Below are 27,647 nucleotides of genomic sequence, written 5' to 3'. Positions count from 1 at the left end.
TTGGTAGCTACAAACACAATATATTAAATTTCAACTCAAAAAACTCAGCAGGATGTTGATATTCAAGAAATATTCTCTTCAAGAACATAGCTAGAGTTCATTATAGCTACTACAATAATTAGGCCATCTTCTATCGGACCATTGTTGATGATTAACCTACATATCCATCAAATTGAAAAGCGGGTTGTATATCACAAGAGGCGCTCATAAGGTCTCCACTCCTTCACACTCCCTCTTAAAGGCTCCGGAACAACAGTAGACCAGGAGAGCAATTCTGGAAATGGTCCAGTCAGAGCAAGATAATTGTCACCCTTTCCTTTCGGCAGTTTTTTCCAACATAACTGTGGAATTAAAAAGTTAAAAGTGAGATATTCAACTTCCATAGGCTTGTCCAGAGCGACTGCATAATTATCAATGTTTCTAAGCACAAAATATCACATGACTATGATGTGATAGTAACTTCATCTTAAAACCAACATATTTCACCAGCTTTAAGTTGGCAACATCGTGACTTGGAAAATCAGTCGTGCTAACATGTTCAATATATCTTACAAGAGCTGTCTTAGTTACAGATATGAACATTGCCTATAAGCGATAGATATTAGGTCAAGTGTCACAACCAAGTCAGAAAGAAAGAACTAGTGAAAGAATTGAACTACTCTAACAACCAGAGTTAAAAAAAATGTGTAAAATCTACAACTTGCAAAAGTACCGCTAAAATAAACTTGAATAAGGAATGCTGTTAAATGTGAGATATTGTTGGTTCATGTAAAAAGAAACATTCCCGAAAAAAGACAATGCAGACAGGGTGCAAGATTTTAGACCGATTAGTCTAGACGCAAGTTTATACAAGATCATAGTGAAAACTCTAGCTAATCGGGCTTAGAAAGGTCCTTCCTAGTACATCTCCAAAAATCAAGGGGCCTTCGTCACTGGAAGACAAATCTTGTATCAGGTGCTTATTGCCAATGAGGCCATTGAGGATAATAGGACGAGAAAGGAGAAGGGAATTATTTTCAAAATTGATTTTGAGAAATTCTATGATCATTTAGATAGGAACTTCTTGGACAAGATCTTCTGAAAGAAAGGTTTTGGCTTTAAGTGGAGGCTTGAATTTGGAACTGTACTAGTTATGTGAACTTCTCTTTTCTCATCCATGGAAGACTTAGAGGAAAAGGTTTGGCGATGGACCTGAGGCAAACCCTTTATCCCATTTCCTCTTCATTCTAGTTGTTAACGTCCTCAGTAAATTGGTTTCTACTTAGGTGGAGAAAGGGTGTATAGAAGGTTTCTATGTGGGGAGGGAGAGGTCTTGTTTGTCGCATCTTTAATTTGTGGATGATACGCTATTCTTCTGCTCCGGGAAGGAAAGCTCCTTCTTTAACATCATATGGCTGCTTTCCTTCTTCGAATCTATTTTGGGCCTTAAGATGAATAAAGGAAAGAGATCGATTATAGTCATCAATTGTGAGCCCTCCCTTGCAACGTGTATGGTGCATCATCTGCGCACTTCTTATCTTGTTTGACCACAATCCGAAGATTGAGTCTTTCTAGATTCTCGTCTTGAAGCGTCTTTCCTTTTGAAGATAAACTTTATTTTCTAAAGGAGAGAGAATCACTCTTATTTATTTCATCTCAAGGGGTATTCCGATCTACTTCCTCTCCCCGTTCAAAATCCAAGTGTTGGTGAGCTAAGAAGCACGGATACGGATACGAGACATGGATATGACATGACACAGACACGGTGGTACGTTATTTTCTGAAAATATAGGATACAGACACGACAAGGACACATTTATTAAATATACAAATATACGACAGCTTCAATTTCTTTTTGTTTTAGATTTTGAAGGGTCTTTTTCGGCAGAATCAATTTCTATGGTTAAAGAATTTGAATGGTCTTTACAACAGCATATTCTATCTGACGATCGTTCTGTTGGCCATCTCCTTGGATGATTAAAATTAGTTTTTCAGTTTTATGTTGGATTCCGTTGAAGTTTTTGGATTCAGTGGTTTCAATTTTGTGTCATTTCCTACTGAAGACATTGTTTCAAGGTGCTCTATTAAAGATCCATGTCTCATTATTTATCTCTTTTGTTCATCGTTCTCTTCATTAGTGGTTAATGGTTTTTATTCATCATTACCTTTCAATCGGTTTGTATTGATACTTGTTGAGCTTGTTATTTGTTCTTTTTAAAACCCATCCGTTTTTTTCATATATCAACGAAAAGTGTTGTAAACCTAATTGGTTACTTCTAATTATGTGAATCAATAGTTCAAACCACACTCAAAGGTAGGACATTTCCCATTTGTTTCTTGTCAAAAAAAAAATTATATACATAATTACTACCAAAGACGACCTTTAGAGTTGACCGCCATTATAATGTTACTAGTTATGAGAATATTGTTTCCAAACCATCCGGTCAACACGATTGCATTTTCTTTCGTAGCTCCAAACAAGATTATTGGATCATGCAATACGTTACATATAGCGCAATATTGGAGCTTTCTAATTTTCACACAACGAGCTAGTCCTTTATATTTAGAAATGGAACTTTTACCTTCCTCTCTGAGAAGTCATTAATCTAATACTATTATGCCTTACCTGTTCAGGAAATGCTTTCGAAAGCACCTCGATCACTGAATTTTGTGGCCAGAAGCAATTGGTTAAGGATACTTCACTGCAGATACCATTGCCAATGACATTGGCTGCTTCATTCCCTCCACAGTTAATCATGAGCCGACCACCAACCATCAATCTATCCTTCAAATCCAACCACATGCCAGCCTATTATAGAAAGGAACAACATAGTGAAATGAAAATATCCCCATCATATGCAAGTGAAAATAAGAAGAATGATGAACAGCAGTACGGCAAAGTAAGAAAACCATCCTACACCAATCTTGAAAAGACTAGGGAAATAATTTACAAATACCTAATCGCACTTTTGGAAGGCTGTACTTAATATTTGTGACAAGACATTCAAACTTGGGACTGGAGAAATTTTCAGCGCATACAACATGAAGCTTTGCATTGCTGTTGGATCATGTTAAATTATATTTGTTTATCTTTTATTTTCCTATTACATTTAGGTTCTAATAGGTTACGATTTCTTTGTTTTAATAGGCAAGTGTTTCTTTCTCTCTCTCTTTTTTATTCTTCCCCGCCGCTGCTATTTATATCATTGTATCAACTCTTAAAAAATTAAGAATTATTTTTCTTAGCATTAACAAATCATGATGATCCCTAAGGGTGCGTTTGGAGTGTAGCTTCGACAAGAGTAACCTGGGAATGTTTACTGAGGGTTAAATTTTGGGGCGTTGTGATATCTAAGATTGAAAAGCTTTTGCTCAGAGGGTAGAAATATGTAGTATGGGATTGGGTAGCTTGTTTGGGGTTTAGGAATGTGTAACTCAGATTTGGGTTTTTTAATTTCTTTTTTATTAAAAAAAATCTTGATTTTTTTTTTTTTTGTGAACTATTCCACCCCAATATTGTATTTCATTCTCTAAATTAAAAACTAAAAAAGAAAAAAGATGGTGGGAACCCATTACTGTTCAACCCCATGAGATTTAATTGAGAAACCTAAAGTTTCTAATTTCCTGCCCCAGACATGGGTTTGGCTTAAGATGCCAAGTCCACCACATTCCAACACAACTAAATAATGGAACTTGAAGGACACCCATTCCTCTTCACACTGAAATATTCTACAAATTGATACCTCTGAGTGAATGACATTCTTAGCCATATCTGCAAGTTTAAATAAGGTGAAGTTTCTCTGCGGTCTCTTGCCCATAAAAGTGACAACACAATGGACAAGGACAAGCATTAAAAAGAACAAGGCGTTCCAGTTTCGTTAGTTCTCCTCATATTTGCCCGAAGTAGCCTGGTTAGAGAAGACATTAACCATGATCTCATTCATTACCTTTTTACCTAGAAACGAAATCTTTTTAACACTTCCTAGTTTCGCAATCAAATATTTTTCAATCTCTTCCTACAATCCTTTCAACTTTCAAGTTTTAGATTTTAGACAAAGCAAGCTTTGTGGATGAATGCCTCTATAAAGTTCTCAACATCGTATAATAAGCATAATTTTGGATTCAACATCACTATGGTGTTCATTGTCCTATCTACAAGACCATTTTCCCTTTTGCCTCTCATCAAACCATGGCTGAGAGGTGAAGCGCCTTTCTGGAACCCTCCTCTTTCCTTTGCTTGCCTCGAAGAGTCATTCTTTTTCCTCGAGTAAAAAAATGGCGGGGGGGGGGGGTGAATCCTAGGCGGTAGTACATCCGGGTCAAGAGTCGGGCTACTCACTCGGATTTGAGAAGTTGAAGAGCCAGATTACTTGATTTATTTATTTATAGTCAGAAACTCCCTTGGTGGGTCATCTTTATGTGAAAAATTTCTTCAAAGGTTACCTTGGTAGTATGGATCTTCCCTCGCAATGAATGAGCTTTGATGTTTAGAAGATTTTTCTAGAAGGTTGGAGATAGAAGCTGCTCAGGCTCGGGAATTAGCTGAGATTCATGTCAAGTTCTCTAAGAAACTCAAAGATCTATCTACGAGAGATAGCTCGATATTATCGTTGGATTTTATTATTCCTAATACTCCTCGTTGAGCCTATTCTATGTTTTTGTCTTTTATTTTTTTCTCTCACTCCTTTAGGAGTTTGTATTCTTGAACTTTTTCTCCTTTTCATATATCAATGGAAAGTCGTTTCTTGTTCAAAAAAAAAAAAAAAAGATCGGGAGATTTAGAAGTGTATTCTTGAACTTTTTCTCCTTTTCATATATCAATGGAAAGTCGTTTCTTGTTCAAAAAAAAAAAAAAGATCGGGAGATTTAGAAGTGTTTAGAAGTTGTTAAAAGAAAAGACTTGAGGCATTTGCTTGTTAACAAAACTAGATAGAGATATTAGTTTCTTAATAAATGAGAGAATTAATTGTGCTCGGAAGAGACAATTATGATATTTGATTTCTTCACTTGTAGATTAATTGCTTATCAATCATGGGATGTTTAATTTATCTGCTCATAAATTCAATTGGTGAAGTCATTAAACTAACACCTTTTAATCATAGATTATCCCTTAGATTTTATTATTTGCATTGATTTTAAAACTCATTGTTATTTCCCTGGCCCACCATCTACTAGTCCTCATGAGACTTCGTCCACCTTGAGGCTAGCTTTGGAGATTTAAATTGAAACCCCAGAGCTTACGAGGGTATCTCAAACCATCCCAACATTTACCACCAAGGCACCTTTTGGGGTTTCAGTCTCAATATTATTGATATTTTCCTTTTATCCTTCTAAGCATTCTTTTCCTAAGCCAAGATCTTCTTGATGATTAGAAACTTGTATATCATAGCGTTCTTTTTTTTGGTGCACGTACTTGCACTTTGTGGTCAAGCAATCTCCAATTGTCATTACTACTGCGACTGCCTACTACTGTTCCTCGAGGCTGCTGGGTTAAGTATTAAAGTCAGAAAAAATAATTTACAAATAATAAACTGATCAATATAAATCATAAACCAATAGAGAAAAAATTATTGAATCATAGGACGAAAATTAGGCAATTCCAACATGTACTAATGTTTGGAGAAATAAATGAATCACCGACGAGAAAATTTCTAAACCAAACTAAGAAATCAAGTAATTCAGAACATGTATCCAAGAAACGTAATTACAACAAGTTCATTAGCATATTATTAGGCAAACAAATTCAAAGACAAAAACCATAATTACATGCATGAGACAGAATATGAAACTGCAACTGCAAAAATCGAAGGTACATACCTCCTGCAGCTGAGGCAAAATTTTCCCATCAGAAAACAAGTCAACAACAATTCCTGAATATTACAAATCAATATCAACAATACAAACCAAGAGCTTAATTTCTAGTTCCTCTAGAGAACAAAGAAGAAATTAGTTAATATAAAAAAATGTGATCAAGGTTTGAAATGTGGACCTCGATGGAAATGTCAAGGTCCCAATTTTATTCGATGAAAATTTTTGAAATTTTTTTGGAAATCATTAAAATGTATGAAAATTATTTGAATTAACTAACGAAACTATAATTGTGAATTAATTAGGCTATAATTGACTATTTTTAATAATCATACATTAAAATAACAATAACATTTGTACAAAGATGCTTGACGTCGACAAAAAGTTTGGACAAAATGACGGCAAATATATAAATATCTATGCAAATTGTTCAAATTAGTTAATAAGGGAGTGGCTGAATCCCAAATTCCTATTAACATGAAAAGAGGTTGGGCAGCTGACACTTCTTCTTGGAGGATTGAAATTAAAAAAGGAAAATGAACTTAAAGAAAAAAAACCCAAAAGTTTGTCCCCAATCCTAGTACCACATTGAAACCGTTGGGGAGGCGAGGAGTCCTTTATAAAATCCCTCCTCCTCTCTGTGTCTCTTCTGAAGCATCGCTTTAATATTTCATGGGCTAATGGCTATTAAGCTTTAATCCACAGGCTGTCAATGAGTGTAAAAAAAAAAAAAATTGATTGAAGTTTTTGACGAAATTTTGTGAGATATTGAAATTTTGCTAAAGTCGCTGACTTTTGAGGAAAATTGAATTTTCCCCTTGCTTGATGTGTCAAACTTGTCGACATTTGCTCAAAAATTGGAACATTGGATGTGATACAAAACTAGAATTGGAGATTTTTTTAAATAATGAGAAATAAATTTTTCATTGATATGATGAAACATACAAAAGGAAGGAGAAAACCCCATATTTTATTGTTATGATGAATTATACGATAGAAAGGGGAAACCCCCAAGCAAAAAATAACTATAATAAGGCCCTCCAACTCATCAAAAGATCGTTAAGCTATATTTAAGAAGACTGTGATGGTTGTAGTATGAGATAAGATTTATTCAATATTAAGTAGTCAAATATCCCTTGTCAAATTGATTATCTTCGTAGGTGCCATGGGGAAGGATTTCTTGGAAGAAAACTTTGGGTACTCCTATAGCTAAGGAAAGATCCTTCAGTAAGGTTGGTTTGGTAGATATAGTTTGGAGCATTTGGTTGGAGTGGAAAATAAGAGATTTTTCATAGTAAATCTTATGTTGAATGGGAGAAAACGTAATTTATTTCAATGATTCACTTCTAAGTTTCGATTCTCCCAGGTACGGAGATGTAAATAACGTCGGGCTGTATAGTTCTTGTGGCCCTTATCGCTCTAAATTGAAGATAGTTAAGTGGGTCGTTAGTAACTAAACATGGGTTGCTAGTTTATGTGACTGTTCTTTGGGTTCCCATAGTTTTTGGACCTTGTTTCTAGAGGGCACTTCTTTGGAATTGCCTATCTTAGCAGCATCTTGTACTCCTTCAAACGGAAGTCTTGTTTCCTCATATACATATATACATACATATAACCACGAGTTTTTCATACTTCCTGTGATCGAGTTTATCTAAAATGATATTAATGGATGGATGATAGAGAAGATGATGGGGATTTAATTGTCTGCTGCCCGATCTCTTTTCATGTAACTCTCTCCACAGATAAAAATTGTGTAAGAACAGTGAAATAAGGGATAAATGCATGAAAGGACAAAAACATAGTGCATATATTACAACTTCGTTCCCTAGAAAACCTAGAAAAGTAGAACTTTACCAGCATAACCCCCAGAGATTCTGACTGATGGGTCAAGGGCATCACCAATATGAATGTTGAGTATCCCGCCATCATGAGAATGCTTCTCAAGATCAGATAGCCCAAGGAAATCTCTTGCTTTATCAATTAGCTAAATTGTTCATAAACAAACTGTTCAAGACGAAATCACGGCAAAGATCAAAAAGATAAATGTAGTTTTAACTTTTAAGTAGCCATTTCAAAAGCAATTTCCTATACAACAGTCAGAATCAGTATATTCTTTCAAACACTGGCAACCACTTAAAATTTTAGAAGTTAAAATTATTGAGAAGGGAGAAAAACAGATCAATGGTGGGAATTGGGATAGATCCGAGACTAGCTCTCCTTACCACTCTATTTCACATCTTAAAGGGGTCAGACTAGGTCCAATTATTTTTACATGTAATTCAAGGTCAAGACAAGAAGTGTAAGTTGCAACTTGTCAACAAAATGATATTTGAAGAATTTTTCTCCATCAAATTTAAAATGAGAAATCCTACTCTACTGAAAATGAATCTCTCACTTATGAAAAATTTGTCATCTCCATTCTATAATTAAATCCAAGTCTTTTACATAGTTATTATAAAAAAACGAGCCTAGCAAATAATTTTCAAGGACACGCATCTAAGAGAGAAAGCAAGCCAACTCTGTAAAGGTACTTTGTAGAAGTTTATAAACCCACACCTAGTCACGGGTTCATCTTTTTTTAGTAAGGAAGGGAAAATATTTGAGGAATGAATATTCAACCATAAGAAAGTGGTGAGAATTATAAGCTTTACAACCATTAGTTTTGTTTCTTCTACGCAAGTGGCTCAGAGAAGTTAGAAATAAGCTTTCACCAGCATTTCAGGCAGGAAAAGACGAATTATAATCTCAAAAGGGTAAACCAAAAGAGATTCTTGCTGTTATGATTTTAAATTGCAGCAGAATAATAAACTAGATCTATTTATAGCAATTGCAAACATAAAGAAGAGAGAAAATTGATGGACACAGAGAACTTACGTTCTGACTAAGTCTACATCCACAGGTGAAGACAGTGAGAATATTTTCACTAATATTTAGGACAGGATTACAAAAGAGCTTGAGAAGCAATTTTCTCCGTAACCCAAAATATTAAACTCTCCAAAAATTAATTTCCAAATGCAATTGGAAATTAATTATAAATTAAACAAATAGCGAAATTCACTCAACTCACAATTTCACTCAAACTCACCATGCTTGAGAGAACTTAGGTAGGTGGCCTCCTTAAATAGGCCTAAAGCCTCCAGCCAAATCCCTCCACTTCCGATGTAGCACAGGAGGTGAACACCACAACACTTACAACAAGAAAAGGCCAGGCGGTTAAAAGGGAAATCCAGACTCAATCAGACTGGAGGCAAACTAATTGAAAACTTTGAAGGTTCTGCAAGATCCTAAATTCCCCTCTTCCATGGGCGCAATGAAAGATAAAAAATGATAGGGGGAAATTAAAAAAAAAAAAAAAAAGATCAAAGATTTATATTGATTCACTCTCAACTTTCCTACGTCCTATCTCCTGCAAACTCAGCAAGATTCCTAAACTGATGATGATTTAACCTAAAGATCCATAAACTTCTATTTTCTCACGATCCAAAGTAATGCTTTGCTCTACATCTTTGAGGATGGATCTAAAATGATTTACCGTGTGCTGAACTTATAGGAAAATTCTTGGTCAATCCTATTTCTATTTGGAACCGTTGGATTTATTAATATTTGTGTAAATATTAGGTGTCAATATTAGTTGTCAATATTTAGTCTTTATTGTTGATATTCAGTCTTTATGGTGTTTATTACTTTCCTTGTTTGTAGTAGGTCATTCTCCTATATAAGAAGACCTAAGTTACATGTTTGAATAAAGGAGTATATTTTTTACTCTCTCAAATTAACATGGTATCAGAGCTTAGGAAGTAAACCCTAACTCTCAAAACCCTAGCCATCATCAAAAATACCAAACCCTAATTTCAAAATCCTAGCCGTCAATCAAAACCCTAGCTGTCAATCAAAACCCTAGCCGGCATCCATTCCTCCTTCCGGTAAGTCTACCTCCGACGAACTCCCCACGACAACGCAGTTGTTGCCGTCGATCCGTCGTCCTCACCTTCGATCTGCACCGGTGACATCCGCACAGATCCGCCGCTACTCCCATCCGCGACGCAACCTGTCGTTCGCCGGTCTCCGTCATCCGCACAGATCCACCGCGACGTGACCCCTCATCAGTCGACCTCCGCGTCCCTTCGTCTGGTATTCGCGATCGCCCATCTTTGCCTGGCGCACATCCTTGCCGTCTTCGATCCGCCAGCACTCTTGTCGGTCACCATCTTCTGCTCACAGTCGACCTCTTCTGCTCGCAGATCTCACCGCCGCCTCTGTAATCACCGTCAATCCTGTCCGTCGGAGATTTTCTAAGTATTGCATTGTTCAGGGCTTTGGTTCAAATCGGTTCGGGTTGGTTCATCTGCCGTAACTTATTCTGACTTGGTTCGACTCTCCTAGTTATGGTTATCTCATTTCTAATATCAATTTGTGGCCTGATTTGATTTGGTTAATTACTATCTGGTGGTGTGATTCTGTTGTCAGTTTTTTGTTCAAGCAAAGTTGTTCAGGACAAGTTGTTTATTTAAAATGGTCCAAATCTCAACTGACAATGGTAGTGAAATGTTTGGTGATAGTCGTGGTGACTCAAGTATAGAGCAAATTCATCAAATCCTAAAATTGCTATCCTCCAATTTACCTTCTAATAACTCATGTGTATCCTTGACACAAACAGGCATTTATTCTAAGACTTTCTCGTGTAGTAACTCATCTCTATGGATTATAGATTCTGGAGCTTCTGATCATATGACAAGTTCTTCTAATCTCTTTGAATCATACCTTCCTTCATATTCCAATGAAAAAGTTAGAATTGCATATGGTAGTTTTTCTTCTGTTGCAGGCAAAGGAACCATTAAATTGACTGAGACCATTTCGTTACAGTCTGTCCTTCATGTAATCTTTTATCTGTCAACCAACTTTCTAAAGATTCTAACTGTCGTGTTACTTTCTTTGAATTCCATTGTATTTTTTAGGATCAGAACTCGGAGAGGATAATTGGCCGCGGTAGGATGATTGATGGTCTCTACTACTTTGATGAAGGTACCTTTAGTAATAAAATAACTCAGGGTCTTAGTAGTATTAGTTCTCTTCCATTGTTAGGGAACAAATTATGCTTTGGCATCGTAGACTAGGACATCCCAATTTTTTCTATTTAAAATATCTGTTTCCAAAGTTATTTAAGGGAATTGATTGTTCATATTTTAATTGTGAAAGTTGTTTTTTAGCAAAAAATCATCGCTCCACATATTTTCCAAAACCTTATAAAGCTTCCAAACCATTTTACTTAATTCACAGTGATGTTTGGAGTCCTTCTAAAATCAGTACTCATAGTGGAAGAAGATGGTTTATTACTTTCATTGACGATCATACTCGCTTGTCTTGGGTTTATTTAATGTCAAAAAAATCTGAGGTGAAAGACATTTTCAAAAACTTTTACGAGATGATTGAAACTCAATTTCAAACAAAAATTTGTATTTTACATTCTGATAATCGAACTGAGTATTTTAATGAGTTTTTGGGAAATTTTTTGAAAGAAAAAGGTATGGTTCATCAGTCTACTTGTCGGGATACTCCTCAACAAAATGGGATTGCTGAAAGAAAAAATAAGCATTTACTTGAAGTAGCACGTGCTATAATGTTTTCTATGCATGTTCCAAAATATTTATGGGGGGAAGCGATTCTCACAGCGACCTACCTAATAAATAGGATGCCTACTAAAGTTTTAAATTTCAAAACTCCCATTGAGTCATTTAAAAATATTTTTCCAACATCCCGCATATATTCTGATCTACCTCTCAAAGTTTTTGGGTGTACTACTTACGTTCACACACCTAGTCATTTCAGGTCGAAACTTGACCCTAGCGCTATTAAATGTGTTTTCTTAGGCTATGCTTCAGGTCAAAAAGGTTACAAATGTTTTGATCCTCAGACAAAATTTTTTTTGTGAGTATGGATGTGTCTTTCTTAGAAAATCAACCATATTTTACCCAAAATTCTCTTCAGGGGGAGAAAATGAATTTGAAAGATAATTTTTGGGATATTTCTGTTCCCCTTCCTAGTCCTACCTATTTGGATTTTACTAGTCCTTCGATGCCAAGCATAGAAACTATCCAATCAGGGGGAGAAATACTACAAAACGATTTTGCGTATTCTAGTTCTGAGTTAACGTTTTATACTACAAGGAAATTCAATCAGAGGAACCAAGATCAAATAGTTACTCCTTCACAAAGCCAATCTGAGACTCTGAGAAATGAAACTGAACTGTCTGATAATCCTCCCTCTTCAACCTTGTCTGGTAATCCCTCTTCTTCAAATTTTCAAAATAATTCACCTGTTGTCTCTGACCTTGATGTTCTCATAGCCATTAGAAAAGGCGTTCGAAGTTGTACCAAATATCCTATTTCGAACTACATTTCATATGAAAAACTATCAAATAGTCATAAGGCCTTCACATCTAGGATAACTAATTTGTTTGTTCCAAGGAATATACATGAAGCTTTAGAAGATCCAAATTGAAAACTAGCTGTCATAGAGGAGATGAATGCTCTAAAGCAAAAAAGTACTTGTGAGATAGTAGAATTGCCAAAGGATAAGAAACCAGTGGGATGTAAATGGGTGTTTACCGTAAAATGTAATGCAGATGGTAGCATCGAGAGATACAAGGCTAGATTGGTAGCTAAAGGCTTCACACAAACCTACGAGATAGATTATCAGGAAACGTTTGCTCCTGTTGCAAAAATTAACTCTATTAGAGTTCTTTTGTCTCTTGCAGTTAATTCAAATTGGCCTCTCCACCAACTTGATGTGAAAAATGCTTTTCTCAATGGCAACCTTGAGGAAGAAGTTTTTATGGATTTGCCACCAGGTTTTGAAAAAGAACTCGGTTGGAATAAAATCTGCAGATTAAAGAAATATCTCTATGGCCTCAAACAGTCTCTTAGAGCTTGGTTCAAACGATTTGGAAAAGTCATATCGAGTTATGAATTTCTCCAGAGTCAAGCTGACCATACTATATTTTATAAACACTCTAAGAATAATAAAATCTCAATTCTGATTGTCTATGTAGATGATATTATTCTCACTGGTGATGATGAAGCTCAATTCTGATTGTCAAGAACTTGGGAACATTAAAATATTTTCTAGGAATGGAATTTGCAGGATCGAAGAAAGGTATATTCGTTAATCAAAGAAAATATGTTCTTGACTTACTTGGAGAAACAAGATTGCTTGGTTGCAGGATCGCAGAAACTCCTATTGAACCTAACTTGAAATTACAAGCAGAAAACGCAGAAGAAATAAAGGATAGAGAGCAATACCAGAGACTCGTGGGAAGATTAATTTATCTGTCACATACACGACTAGATATTGCATTTGTTGTAAGTATGGTAAGTCAATTCATGCATGCACCTGGACCAACTCATTTTGAAGCTGTCTACAGAATCTTGAGATATTTGAAGGGAACTCCTGGAAAAGGTATTTTATTCGAAAAGAATAACCACTTCCAAGTAGAAGTTTATACTGATGCATATTGGGCTAGAAGTACTACCGACAGAAGGTCTATTTCTGGTTACTGTTCCTTTGTTGGAGGAAACCTAGTTTAGAGCATTGGCTGGAGGAGCAAAAAAACAAAATGTAGTGGCCAGGAGTAGTGCTGAAGCAGAGTTTAGAGCATTGGCTCATGGAATTTGTGAAGGTATATGGATCAAAAGGATACTTGAAGAATTGAAGATTCCTCAGCCGACACCTATACGAATTTATTGTGACAATAAGTCTGCCATATCTATAGCTCATAACCCAGTGCTACATGACCGAACCAAACATATCGAGGTTGACAAATATTTTATTAAAGAGAAGATTGATGCAGGTACAATATGTATCCCTTATCTTCCGACAACAGAGCAAATTGCCGATGTTTTAACCAAGGGACTTCCAAAGAAACAATTCGACAATTTAATCAGCAAGCTGGCTATGGACGACATCTTCAAACCAGCTTGAGGGGGAGTGTTGGATTTATTAATATTTGTGTAAATATTAGGTGTCAATATTAGTTGTCAATATTTAGTCTTTATTGTTTATATTCAGTCTTATGGTGTTTATTACTTTCCTTGTTTGTAGTAGGTCATTCTTCTATATAAGAAGACCTTAAGTTACATGTTTGAATAAAGGAGTATATTTTTTACTCACTCAAATTAACAGGAACGTTCGTTTAATCATTTTTTTGACGTTGTAGTCTTATTGATTATAAAATTCGTTAAAATGCTCTCCTCTTTTCCATTACTAAGCTTTTCATTTCTTTGATCTAATTGGAGATCTTTTTTGTAACTCTCTTCTTTTTTTATTTCATATAATCAATGAAATAGTTTTTTATAAACAAAATAATATTATGTATAATAAATTACACCATACTAAATTTAACAATTAGCTACTTTTTATTTCTAATTAAAACTGAACAATTAAAATTAGAGGGACTAAATTAAGTAATTAATTTTTATTTTAATAATTTTTTGTGGTTTTTAAGATTCAATGCTCAATAGTAAAATTAACGACCCAAAGGGGAAAGAAAAGAACGAGGAAGATACATGAAGATAATCTACGTTGTTTCTCAACTTCTCAACTTTCAGGAACAGGTAGGCAAAAAACAAATTTAGCTTACGATTCCATCAATCTCCCAACCTTCAAGCTGCAACGAGGGCCATGAAGTAAGCATCAAATGGGCAGTAGTCCCCCCTCCCTGAATAATAGCAGTTTAAGATTTCAGTTCGGTCATGAAATCACTAACTTGGCAAAGAAAATTTTCATATTTATTTCAAAAAGGTTGTCATTATTGCAGAATGAAGACATTTACCAATCCAAATATAGCAATTGGACCTTTTGGAATTATAGCTGGCAAGCTAGCAAACTCATCCTACAAGATGCAAAATACACAGAAATTGACAGTAAAAATAAATTCACAACTCTACAAAATAAATACAAAAAATGGTGGGTAATTATACTAAGCTTTTGAGCATAAAGAAACAATATAAATTATAAAATAGGCAAAAATGAGAATTATTGGAAGTTGAAACAGTATCCTTTTGATCATTACACCTATTAAGAATGAATAAACTACCGGTGAACCCAAAAGCTTAAGCTTTTGGTTATGGTAAATTTAATAATATATGAGATATTTAATCTAACACTCCCTTCACTTGTGGGCTTGGAAAATTGCAAAAAAACTCAACATGAAGAAATCATAATAAATAGAGAGGAAACAACAGTGCAGGGGTTCAAACACAGAACTTCCCGCTCTGATCCCATATTAAGAATGAATAAACTACCAATGAACGTAAAAGCATAAGCTAATAGGTTATGGTAAATTTAATCATATATGAGATATTTAATATTGTTGGTTTATTTGCGAATATGAATTGTAATTAGGTGTAAATATTAATTATTATTCTATCCTTATTTACATTCCTTTTATGTGTTGAGCCTTTCTCCTATATAAGAAGGCTATGTATTTCTTACTTAAAAATATTGGAATACAAATAATTTTATTCCATCAAAACTAAGTTGGTATCAGAGCGGGAGGTCCTATGTTCGAACCCCTGCATTGTCGTTTCCTCCCCATTTATTATGATTTCCACTTGTTGGGTCTTGATGTTGTTTTCCAAGCCCACAAGTGAGGGGGAGTGTTAGAATCCATATAAATGAATTAAATTTACCCAACCCATTAGCTTAAGCTTTTGGGTTGAGTGGTGGTTTGTTCATTCTTAAGAAATATAACAACATCCGACGAAAAATACAAAAGGAAAAAATGACTAAATATTAGTTATTTACAATGATTTCATGTTGAAGTTGAAATACGCAAGAAAAATAATTCTACTGCAGTAGTACTGAAAACATTGTTTAAATCTAATAAAACTAATATCTAGTGTTAGTCTTTTGAATACTCCCATTGATAATGTTATTACTTGAAATGAAAAAGATCACTTTGATCAAAAGAAAAATAATTCTTTCCTAATTTCAAAGAATGGATACAAGAGTGGACTAAATAGCAATTACAAGGAAGAGAAAAAAAAAGGAAAACAAAACAAACAAGGAGACATTTACCTAAACAATCAAGGAAACACTTACCTAAACATTCATGGAAACACTAAAAAATTTAAAGTTTTTGAAGAGATGTTCACCAATTTCTCCACAGTGACTCCCTATGGTATTTTTCAGTTTTTGTTTCAACAGCATTCTTTTCTTTTCTAGTGCGAGTAGTCAAGTTGTGTGGTACACGGGTTTCTGTTCAGAGTTGAATTATCAAAGTTTGTTGCCTCGATTTTCTTCCTCTTAATGTCTTGATTCTCAAGTTTTGGTGTGGCCATGTAGCTAGGTGCTCCTGCGGTCGTGGCGAGTCTCTTAAGGGGGGAGGATTCAATCTTTTCTTCTTGTTTTTGTTGTCCAGGTCTTTCAAGAGAGCTTTGCTGTTGAGGTTGATAATTTGATAAGGGCTTCTTTAAGTTCTAGAGTGGATTCCTTGCTGCTTAGTGGCACTTTTGTTTGATGAAAAAGTTTTCGTTTGTCAATTCTGATGGTTCTAGCTGCTTCTATTGGTTCAAGCTTCCAAAGTTTGTTTGCAGATGGTTTTTCTGTTGTAATAGAGAGGCTTTTTCTGAACTTTGCTTTTAAGTTTTCATGTCTTTTTTAGTTGGGCTAAGAAGCGATTGATTAAGACGTTCTGTGAATAGTGTTCTTTTAGGGCCTTACCTTTCCAATCATCACGAGCATAACATTTGGACACTACCACCATTGTCCCCCAATCAATTTCCAGAACATCTACATCTTTTTTAACACATTGAGCTAGGTTAAAAATTCTTCTTCACTACCTTTCCACTATAGGTTTCCGGTGTTATAAACTAGCTCAGCATCATCTTCAATGCTGATTTCATACTCTAGCTCTAAAGATGCTTCAATATCTATCTAAATGCAAGACAAGGGACAAGGGATGAGAGTGAACAAAACAACCCTGGCCCTTCGGCTGTTTTTTATGCCTTTTCTTCAATACAATTCTGTTTCTTCCCAAAAAAAACAAAGAAAGACACGGAGTGAACAAAACAAAAAAGGTCAGAAAGGAATCCAGTTTAGACTTGAGACCCAACCATCCTTCTCCTTTCGAACAATAACTGATGTAGCCTTCAGTTGTCTTTTTTTTTTTTTTTTTTTAATAAGAAACAGAATTTTCATTGAGGGAAATGAAAAACATACAAAAAAACAAAGAGGGCGTACAAAAAAAACCCTAAATAAAAGGGCTCCAATCCAAAAGGATGAGACCTAACTGATAATTACAAAAGGCTTCAGTGACCGAACCCCATAAGGAAGTATTAAACCTAACGAGATCCCAAACATAATCCACCGTTTTTCCACCCCCCTAAACAATCTATTATTCCTCTCTAGCCAAATACCCCTTAACGAAGCCAAAAAGCCAGCTTGCCAAAGAAAACGGCCCCTGTCCCGAAAAGAGGGAACAACAACACTTCCTCCACCATCATCTTACAGTTTCTGGAGCGAACCCAAACAATCCCAAAACATCTGAAGAACCGAAGCCATAAATCGCAAACTCACTGTTCCACAACAAATGGTCGAGATCTTCCGATGCTCTCCTACAAAGAACACACCACTACGGACCCAGACAAAAGGAAGACATCCTTTGAATACGATCCATGGTATTAACTTTTCCCAAAAAGACTTGCCACGCAAAGAACTTAATCTTCTTTCGAATTTTAATCTTCCAAATAGAGGTGAACCAAGGGGTCCTCGGGGACAAGGGAGGAGAAGAAGAATTAGAGGAGGAAGACTGGGAGTTCAGGACATGGAAGAAGGAACTATACGAGAAGCCTTTTGAAGAGTTGGGGGTCCACACCCTCACATCCTCCCTCCCAGAAAAAAAGGAGGCTCTAGACAACAAAACCAATAACTCGGAAGTCGGAAACCTCTAACGATTCCCGATCAGTCAAGGAGCGGGTGAGCCCTAAAGAAATGGACAAACCCTCACCTCTAGTACTCAAAATCTCAGCCACAGAAAAAAGCTTCTTTTCAAAGAGAAAATAAATCCAAGGGAAAGCAAGGCACAGAGGTTTGTCTCCTAACCAAGTATCCTCCCAGAAATAAGTATTAAGACCCTCCCCCACAACGACACGTAAAGATTGAGAGAAAGTGGGAAAACATAAAGCAATAGCCTTCCAAGGATTGTAGTTACTCACCTTAGACCCACCTACCCAAACCCAATCAAACGGATGCAGACCATACTTGCTCATAATTATCTTTTGCCACAAGACATTAGCCTCATGGAAGAAACGCCATAACCATTTAGCTAGGAAAGCCTCATTCCTAAGTCTCAAATTCCCAATGCCCAGACCTCCCACCTCCAAGGGCTTAGACACCTCTTTCCAGTTCACCAGGTGAGCCCCACCCCCTTCCTCCACACCTTCCCAAAGAAAGTCTCTCATAATCTTCTCTAACTCTTCACTCACATTCACAGAGATCCTAAAAAGGGACAGAAAGTAGTTCGGAATGCCCCTCAACACAACTTGAATTAAAGTGAGTCTCCCTCCTTTCAAGAAGAAGGCCTTCTTCCAAGAGGAAAGACGCTTTTGAAATTTTTTCAGTACTGGCGTCCAAAAGATAGAAGAATTCGGATTATGGCCTAGAGGAAGCCCGAGATAAGATGACGGAAACTTTCCAACTTCACATCCAACGAGAGTTGCCCACTCTCTGAGCTTGCCCTCCTCACAATTAACACCCAACAAAGAACTCTTTCCCCTGTTTATCTTTTATCCCGAAATCGCCTCAAAGAACCCAAGGCTGCAAATCAGATTCTTAAACGCACTAGTTGTATTTTTATGTTAGTTAGTAAGTTGTTGGTTATTCTGTTTAGTTAGTTAGCTTCAAATTAGTTAGTTAAGCTTCTTCTGCCCGTGGCTCCTTTGTGTATAAATAGGAGGCCTTTCCCTTTGTAAAGGATAACGGATCCCTTTTAATAAAATTCTCTCCTCTTGGTTACACCAATTTTGGTATCAGAGCACCAAGAATCTTGGGCTCCTTTTGAAATGGCGGGCAAGAAAGTTACTCCTACAGCGGGAGATCCTTCTCTCGCCGGAAAAGAGGCGGAAGACACCACCGTCCTCTTTCCACGATCCACAACCACCCAATTAATGATGGTTAAAGGGTATGTTGAAAACCTCCAACGGAATGTGGTAGAGATTCGCCAAATTCTGTACACAATTGTAGATAAGTTGGATTCTCTTCATCTTCATTGAGACCAACCGAGAAGCAATTTTGGAAAGGAGGTACGAGAAAAAGGAATAAGGATCGATTCTGATGATCGACAACCAACACCAAGATTACATCAAGAACCCCTCTCTATTCAAGAACCCCTCCATCTTCCTCGGCGAAATCAGGACTGCAAGATGAACCAGTCCACAATTTTCCGCACGCAATCCCAGGTATGTTGCAAGATCAGTTTCTAGCTGCAAGAAGATTTCAAGAACCCCGTGGTTTTTATAACAACGATCACCGGAATTTTGCTGCCAATCGTCAAAGAGGAATTGTGGTTGATTCAGCTAGTGACGAAGAAGATATTTGGATTGGGAAATGGGCAGGAGGGGCAACCGGTACAACAACCAGCGTTATAGAGACAACGATGGTTACAAGATGAAGGTGGACTTACCTAGCTTTGATGGTAAGCTCGACATTGAGGGTTTTCTTGAACGGATCAAGAACGTGGAATGTTTTTTTGGTTACATGAGCACCCCCGACAACAAAAAGGTGAAACTCGTTGTTTTGAAACTCAAAGGTGGTGCTTCAGCTTGGTGGAAACAATTAGATACCAATCGCCGGAGGTTTGGTAAGCTACCCATTCGAACATGGGAAGAGATGAAGAAACAAATGCGGGCAAGATCTCTTCCTATTAATTATGAGCAGGTTCTTTATAACCAATATCAGAGTTGTCGACAGGGGTCAAGAACTATTGCAGAATATACGGAAGAATTTCTCCGATTAGAGGCAAGAACTAATCTTGGTCAATGGCAAACTACTGATAACACCTCCATTGTCTCTAAAAAAGGTCTATCGGCTGTAGAAAAATCATATACTCAAGGTGCAGCTTCTAGTTCTAAAGGCAGGGGTGAAGACTGGTGTAGATCAAAGGAATGAAATCTTATTATGATTGAGTGAATGAATTAAAGACATAAGGACATCCTATTTATAACAGGAAGGTCACGGTAAAAGGATTAAGTAGATAACAGTAAAAGTCTAACTACCTTACCAACTAAACTAAACTAACTTAGATAGAGTTTAGTTACATAAATTTCCCTCCTCCTTTAAAAAAGAACTCGTCCTCGAGTTAAGAAGCTAAGCTAAATGAATATGGTGCTCCATAAGGGTAAATGTTTGAGACATTAAATATGGGATTGATGTTATAGTCTGGTGGTAGATTGATTTTGTATGCATTTGGGCCATATTTCTCCAACACTTCAAATGGTCCAAACTTCTTTTGTAGCTTATGCGCAGATCCAGTAGGTAGACGACCTTTAGTTAGATGGATCTCACCTTCTTTGAACTCCTAGACCCATTGTTTAGTATCAGCATCTTTCTTGTACTTTGCGTTGGCAGCTTCAATATGATCATGCATCTCTTTATGTAGTTGAGTTATCCTTTCCGCCATTTGTGCTGCTTCCAAACTAAAATCAACAGAAATAGGCAGATTAGCTTAGTCCAATATTAACCGAGGTAATTTAATATAAACCACTTCAAAGGGGGACTTCCCTATTGTTCTGTTTTGCATGTGGTTGAAGGCAAACTCAGCTTGTGCAAGAGCCAAATCCCACAATTTGGATTTATCACCACATAAACAGTGGATGAGATTGCAGAGGGTCCGATTTGTAACTTCGGTCTGCCTATCCGTTTGAGGATGATTGGTTGTACTGTATTTAAGAGAAGTATCAAATTTCTTCCAAAGTGTCCGCCAAAAGTGGCTGAGAAACTTGACATCTCGGTCGGACAATATGGATTTAGGAATTCCATGGAGACGGACAATCAACATATACGGCATCCGATGTTTTCTTGCAAGCTAAAAAGTGTGCCATTTTACTGAATCGGTCTACTACTACCATGACCGAGTCAAATCCACGTTGTGTTCGGGGAAGACCTAAGACAAAGTCCCTTAAGAGGTCTTCCCAAATAGTTTCTAGCGTACGTAGGGGAATATATAACCCGGTGTTTTGTTTTACGCATTTATTTGTTTGGCATATAAAACATTTTGAGACGTAGCTGAAAATATCTTTTCTCAATTGTGGCCAAAAGAATAGGGAGGCCACAAGAGTAAGTGTTTTGTCACGACCAAAATGTCTAGCCAACCCACCTGCATGAAGATCTTTAATTAGAGCTTCCCTTAAGGATGTATGCGGAATACATAACTGGTTTCCCTTAAAAAGGTATCCATTAAGGATATGGAACTCTCCCGTATTTGTATGGCTTTGACATTGATTCCAAATTGTTTCAAAATCAGGGTCATTCGGGTAAGTATTAGGGAGGGTTGAGAAAGCTGTAATTTCCCATTGTAGGACGGTTAGTAAGGTGCCTTTGCAGCTTAAGGCATTGCCTACTTTATTCAAGGTTCCATTTTTGTGCTTGATCACAAAGTCAAATCACTACAAAAAAGGACAGCCATCGAGCATGCATGAGGCTCACGGTTTTTTGAGTGTGTAAGAACTTGAGAGAAAAATGATCTGTGAATAATATGAATTCATGACTTAATAGGTAATGCTCCCATTGCTTGAGGGCTCTAACAAGGGCATAAAGTTCTTGTTAATACATGCTCTAGTTTTGTTTAGAGGGGCTGAGTTTCTCACTAAAATATTTCCCATCCACAGCCACCTCGAAAGGTTGTGTAAAATCTGGAATTTTAAGCACTGGGTTTTGTGTTAGCTTATCTTTTAACGTGAGGAAACTAGTAGTTTGGTCCTTATCCCAATTGAAGTTGCCTTTCTTTAGGCAGTTAGTAAGGGAACTTGCTATAGAACTAAAGTCTTAATAAATTTCCTATAGAAAGAAGCTATTCCTAGAAAACATTGTATACCTTTTATAGATTGTGGTTGAGGCCAGTCAGAAATTGCTTTTATCTTAGACGGATTCATCTTAAGCCCGTCTTGACCGATTATAAAGCCTAAGAATGAGATCTTTGTGACTAAGAAGAGGCATTTTTTAAGATTTATGACTAGCTTATTACTGTTTACGACTGTGAATAGGGAGTCTAGGTGTGATAAGTGCTCTTCTCTAGTTTTACTATGGACTAAAATATCATCAAAATAGACAACAATGAACTTATGTAAGAAAGGAAGTAAAAACATGATGCATGAGCCTCATGAAGGTGCTAGGTGCATTAGACAGACCAAAAGGCATCACTAACCACTCGAATAGTCCCTCGTTGGTTTTGAAAGCAGTTTTCCACTCATCTCCTGACCGGATTCTGATTTGGTGGCAGCCACTTCGTAGGTCCACCTTAGAGAAAAACTTGGTGCCTCCCAATTGGTCCAAGAAATTGTTGATCTGCGGAATAGGAAACTTGTACTTAATAGTAATTTTGTTGATAGCCCTACTGTCAACACACATCCTCCACGACCCATCTTTTTTGGGGGTTAAAAGTGTTGGAACAACACAAGGACTGAGGCTGGATTGTATATGGCCTTCGGCAAGTAACTCGGTTATTTGGTCGTGTAATATTTTGCATTCGATAGGACTCATTCTGTAATAAGGAAGGTTAGGTAAAGTTGCTTCGGGAATGAGATCAATATGATGCTGGATGTCACAGAAGGGAGGTAAAGAGTCATGGGGTTGGAGTAGAGTAGGGACTTTATGAAGAAGGGTTTGAACTTCGGGAGGGACATCGACATCTTGTAAAATGTCAGAGGTGTCAAAGTTTATGATAACAAGGCCTAGGATGGTTTCTGTGTGTTGGAGAAGAAGTGTTTTAGCACTGCAAAGGTGGAACAAATTCCCTTTATCCAAGTGTTTACTGGGCGTAGGGCTTGATAATGTTAAAAGCACCACAGTTGTGCCCATCCATGTAAATTCATAGGTTTTTCACGGCCTTTATGGATAGCTTGGGTATCAAATTGCCATGGTCGTCCTAAGAGGATGTGGCACACATCCATATCAAGGACGTCACATTTAATTTGATCCTTATATCTGTTTCAAATGGACAGTGGAATAGTACAGATTGTGTTGAAAAGGGCTTCTCCCCCTTTTCGAATCCAGTTAACCTTGTAGGGCGTGGGGTGAGGAGAAACTTTAAGGTTTAAGGTTGTTACCAATTTACTTGAAACAACGTTCTCTGTACTTCACTGTCAATGATAATATTGCAGACTTTTCCATTCACGGTGCACCTAGTGCGGAACAAAGAGTGGCGTTGCTGACTGATGGTGTCTTTGGAGCAAGAAGGATCCTTTCCAGGACACATGAAACTTGATCACCTTCATCCGGTTCTAGGTAGGCTATCTCCTCGTTGGATTCTTGATTGCAAGAAATGTCAAGGTACTGAAGATCCTCTACAAGATTGACGGCCTTCCGTTGAGGACATTCGTTTGATAGATGTCCGACTTGCCTGCAACGAAAACACTTTCCCAAAGTAGGTCTATTATAGGTATTGGATGTTTTTTTTACTGCCAAGTCTGATGTTTTTTTATCATACGAACCTTTAGCTTTGAAACTAGATGTGTTACTGGTTGTGGCTTTGTCCAAGAGAGAGGTTCCTTTTCTTGAGGAGCTGGCCTGATTGTCCCATACGGTTCGTCGTTGATATTGAATGCTAAACTGGTTAGCCTATTGTTCCTCCACAGTGACTATAGTGGCTATAACTTCATCAAGATATCCAATAGGCTAGATTTGTAGCTTGTCCTTAATGTTTGCCCGTAACCCACTGATAAATCTAGCTACCTGATATTGCTCACTTTCTCCAAGATTGGTTCTTGCTCCCAACCGATGGAATTTTTCCATATATTCGGCAATAGAACGTGTCCCTTGTTTGCAGTTTTGATATTGATTGTACAAGATCTGTTCAAAATTGATAGGGAGGAAGCGGGCCCTCATAAGTTTTTTCATTTTCTCCCAATTGCAAATAGAAGTCTTACCAAAACGTTGCCTATTCGTTTCCAGCTGCTCCCACCATATGCCAACGCGCCCCCCTTTCAATTTGAAAGCCACTAGTTTTACTTTACCTTTTTATGATTACTCAAAGAAACTTTCGACATTCTTTATCCACTCAAGAAAGGCTTCGATATCCATCTTTCCATTAGAATGGGGGAGATACACCTTCACTTTGTATTCATTTTGTTCCCTCTAGTGATGTTGATGTGCTCTGTTCTGTCGTCTACCATCACCCCAGTGTTGGAACTCCTCTTCATCACTTGAAGAATCACCTTGAAAATCCTGGCGCCGTGGGAAGCGACCATATCTTCGGTGTGCAACCTGATCCCCCTGCCAGTCTTGCTGTCGCCGCGGAAAAAAGATTGGTTCTTGATAATTGCGTGGGCCTCTGTTATGGAATTCTTGGCCTGAGTACCAGGAATATCTAAATTTCGACGGGCCATTGGGAGGGGTATTTGAAGAGGGGGTCTTGTTGGAATCTTGGAGCTGGGTTGTTAACATTAGTGTCAATCTTATTCCTTGCTCCCGCACCTCTTTTCCATGCGCTGATCTTGGTTGATCTTGGCAAAGTTTAAGGTCATCCAACTTATCCGCGATGACATTCAGAATTTGGCGAATCTCTACCATATTCCATTGGAGGTTTTCAACAGCCCCCCCAACCATCATTAAACGGGTTGTCGTGGATCGTGGAGAGAGGACAACAATGGTGTCCGCCTCTTTTTCAGTGAGTGAAGAATTACCTCAAGTCGGCATGCTCTTCTTTCCCGCCATTTACAAGCCAAAGATTGGTGCTCTGATACCAATTTGGTGTAGATCAAAGGAATGAAATCTTATTGTGATTGAATGAATGAATTAAAGACATAAGGACCTCCTATTTATAAGAGGAAGGCCACGGTAAAAGGATTAAGTAGATAACAGTAAAAGTCTAACTCCCTTACCAACTAAACTAAACTAACCTAGATAGAATTTAGTTACATCAGAGACGAAGTGAAAATTGGGAACAACAAACTGCCAAGAAAACCACAAATACGTATGCCCAACCCACACTTGGTAAATGTTTTCACTGTGGGCAAGTTGGCTATCTGTCGAATGAGTGTCCTCAACGAAACTCAGCTCTTTAGTTAGTTAGCTTCAGATCAGTTAGTTAAGCTTCTTCTGCCCGTGGCTCCTTTGTGTATAAATAGGAAGCCTTTCCCTTTGTAAAGGATGACTAATCCCTTTTAATAAAATTCTCTCCTCTTGGTTACACCACTAACAATGACGAATCTCTTACCCTTACAAGGTTCTTGAGCAAGCAATAAGATAAAAACTCTCCCTCACTAAGAAACTTAGGCAAATAAGAGCATACAAGCCTTTATGTCTCTTCATACACTTTCTTAATGGACTCCCAGACGTCTTTTTAAATGACCACCGCAACGATGCCAAAAACCAAACTCATTCACAGGCAAGAATTTGACAGAAATGGAAAATGAACCTTCTACAACTTCCTCTATACCAAAAGAAGCGTCCATCCACAAAATGAAAATACCTCTAATAGGGTCTGAAAACATCCAAGATCTTCCATGCAATGTGCTTAGAACTCCAAATGGACTCCACTAATCTTCTGTTCACCAAAGACAGTCTGGTTTCTTGCAACAGACTTCCCGGCTAGCCCTAATGACAAGTCAGCAACCCAATATCCCATGTGTCAGACCTCTAAAGTTTACCTCTGCACTGCATACCGTACCGCCCTTGATCTATTGAGAAACGAAATGTTCTGTAAGAAATGTAAATGACTAAAGTCAATCTCCTCTTAGTCACTCGACTAGACCAATTCGCATAATTGCATTTGTATAGACTTGTATTTCTAAGTGATAGCTCTTAGAAAATGGAAGTCCATTTCTATTCCACGTGTCCTCTTTAGTGTCGTATAATGATCTTCATTACAACTTACAACATAGCTTGAGTCGACTGCAGTAACAAGCTAATAACACAAAACATAAATGCTATATAGCTGAGACCAACAAAGCAGACAAGTGCGAATGGAAGATTTTTGTCCAATTACAATATTTATTGATTCTTTTTAGTTGAAGATAATAGCTTTACAGGTTGGTGTGTGTATCCGTGTAAATGTGCGCGCGCATGGAGAGAGACAAAGGAGACCGAGTTTACTGACCCAGTAAGAACCTGTCCACTTCTGCTCCTTGTAAAGAATGCTGTGGACATTATCTGCGTCAACACGGGGGAAGAGGTTAGAAGGTCATGAAGGAACGAAATTGAGAATAAGCGAGAGCAGGAGCAGTAGTGTACTAGAAGAGTCGAGTAGCAGCACTCTGGATTTGGGGGTTTCTACAATTACAATGTCATTGTAATTGCTAGTTATAGCGGTCAACACTTGAAATGCGTCTTCTTCTTCAACTTCTTTCTCCTCTTCATCAGCAACCCTCCGGAAGCTGCCATCACCAGTGGCCCTTGTCAATTTTCCAGTGGGGGAACATATTTCATCCCTCCCAAATTTTCTGAAGTTAAGTGATCCAAATGGGCATAGACTTCTTGCACGCATAGTTACAAGAACAGAACTCCATGGACGTGAGTTAATTTGAGGAGCATGTGCGTACGCCATCTCTGCCTAACGTATTCTGTAGACTTTGCGTACGCCACCTTTGCGTTTCCCATGAAAGATAATCCTTATTTATGTATTCTGTAGCCAGGGGGTACTGGGTAGATTGGTAGTCTGCTTTTTGAGTGGTCTGAATTTGTTTTAGAGGCCGAATTGGAACTCACAATTTTAAGTTAGGATTGATTTCTTTTTTTTTTTTTTTAGACAAACTCAGAATTTTAAGTTTTTTTTTTTTTTTTTTTTTTTAGAATCCAGAATTTTAAGTTAAAAGGTACTAGTAAATTATTTCTGACCGGTAATATGATTAAGTTAAAAATGAATATACTATACACGTATTGTTATTTTGTATATGGTAAATTTGAAAATTAAATCTAGACACCTAATTATATAAATATCTAAACATTCTAATATTTATATATTTGTTAAAATAAAAGCCCGTCGTGATGTACCCACGAAAGATTATCAAGCTACCTATATTTCTTTATTTTTAATAAATAAATAAAATTATAAAGTCTAAATCTTCAGTGACTAGAGATAAATTTTTTTTAATAAATAAATAAAATCTTAAACCTTAAACCCTAACCTTTTATGTTGGAAAATTCAAACAAGAATCGTCCAAAAAATAAGCAAAAATATAAATACTACATTTGTCTAATTATTTATTAAAATATTGTTATTTAAATATTAATGAAAAAATTTGCATTAAATGACCAATCATTCTCGGCGAGAAAAAAAATACATTTTAAAATATAATAATAAATGGAATAGAATGACATTTATTATTGACAATTTGAAAAAAAAATAATACAAAATCTAGATTTGTAAATATTTTTAAAAAATGGACATGTGTAGAATATCACGTGTAATATGATTCGTTAGTGACAAATTCTATAAAAAAATTTAAATATACATTTTGAACCATTTATTGGAATAGGAGTGTCATGGCTTGGGTTGATATACACTTTTTACAACCAACTCAATTGTTCATATTATAAATTTTTACCATTGATAATAAGTTCGGTTTGTTTAGTTCAACCAAAAGATATTTTAGGTAGATTTTGAAACCAACCAAACTTATATAATTTTTTTAAATCCAACCTAACCTAAA

General features: G+C 36.9%; 1 protein-coding gene across 4 annotated transcripts; it reads right to left on the bottom strand.

Annotated features, from left to right (window-relative positions):
* On the bottom strand, nucleotides 1-26,611 carry LOC111016725 (uncharacterized). 4 transcript variants are annotated; one of them, XM_088122387.1, is made up of 9 exons: nucleotides 26,230-26,609; nucleotides 26,096-26,148; nucleotides 14,615-14,674; nucleotides 14,423-14,500; nucleotides 7,642-7,771; nucleotides 5,797-5,849; nucleotides 5,393-5,461; nucleotides 2,606-2,788; nucleotides 1-341 (listed from the first exon to the last, which is right to left on the bottom strand). In XM_088122387.1, exons 1-9 carry the CDS (start codon nucleotides 26,540-26,542, stop codon nucleotides 192-194), a joined length of 1,089 nt encoding a protein of 362 aa, XP_087978513.1. In that variant the 5' UTR covers nucleotides 26,543-26,609; the 3' UTR covers nucleotides 1-191. The 4 variants fall into 4 exon arrangements, with proteins under 4 accessions (XP_087978513.1, XP_087978514.1, XP_022147905.1 ...); XM_088122388.1 differs by lacking the exon at nucleotides 14,615-14,674 and having other exon boundaries at nucleotides 26,230-26,611; XM_022292213.2 differs by lacking the exon at nucleotides 5,393-5,461 and having other exon boundaries at nucleotides 26,230-26,606.
* Nucleotides 26,612-27,647: the final 1,036 nt, after the last annotated feature.

The sequence above is a fragment of the Momordica charantia genome (genome assembly GCF_013281855.1).
Source record: "Momordica charantia cultivar OHB3-1 chromosome 4 unlocalized genomic scaffold, Mcharantia_2.0 BLBB01000004.1, whole genome shotgun sequence".
NCBI lineage: Eukaryota > Viridiplantae > Streptophyta > Magnoliopsida > Cucurbitales > Cucurbitaceae > Momordica > Momordica charantia.
The sequence above is the reverse complement of the archived record's forward strand: the minus strand, read 5'-3'. Positions and strand labels throughout refer to the sequence as shown.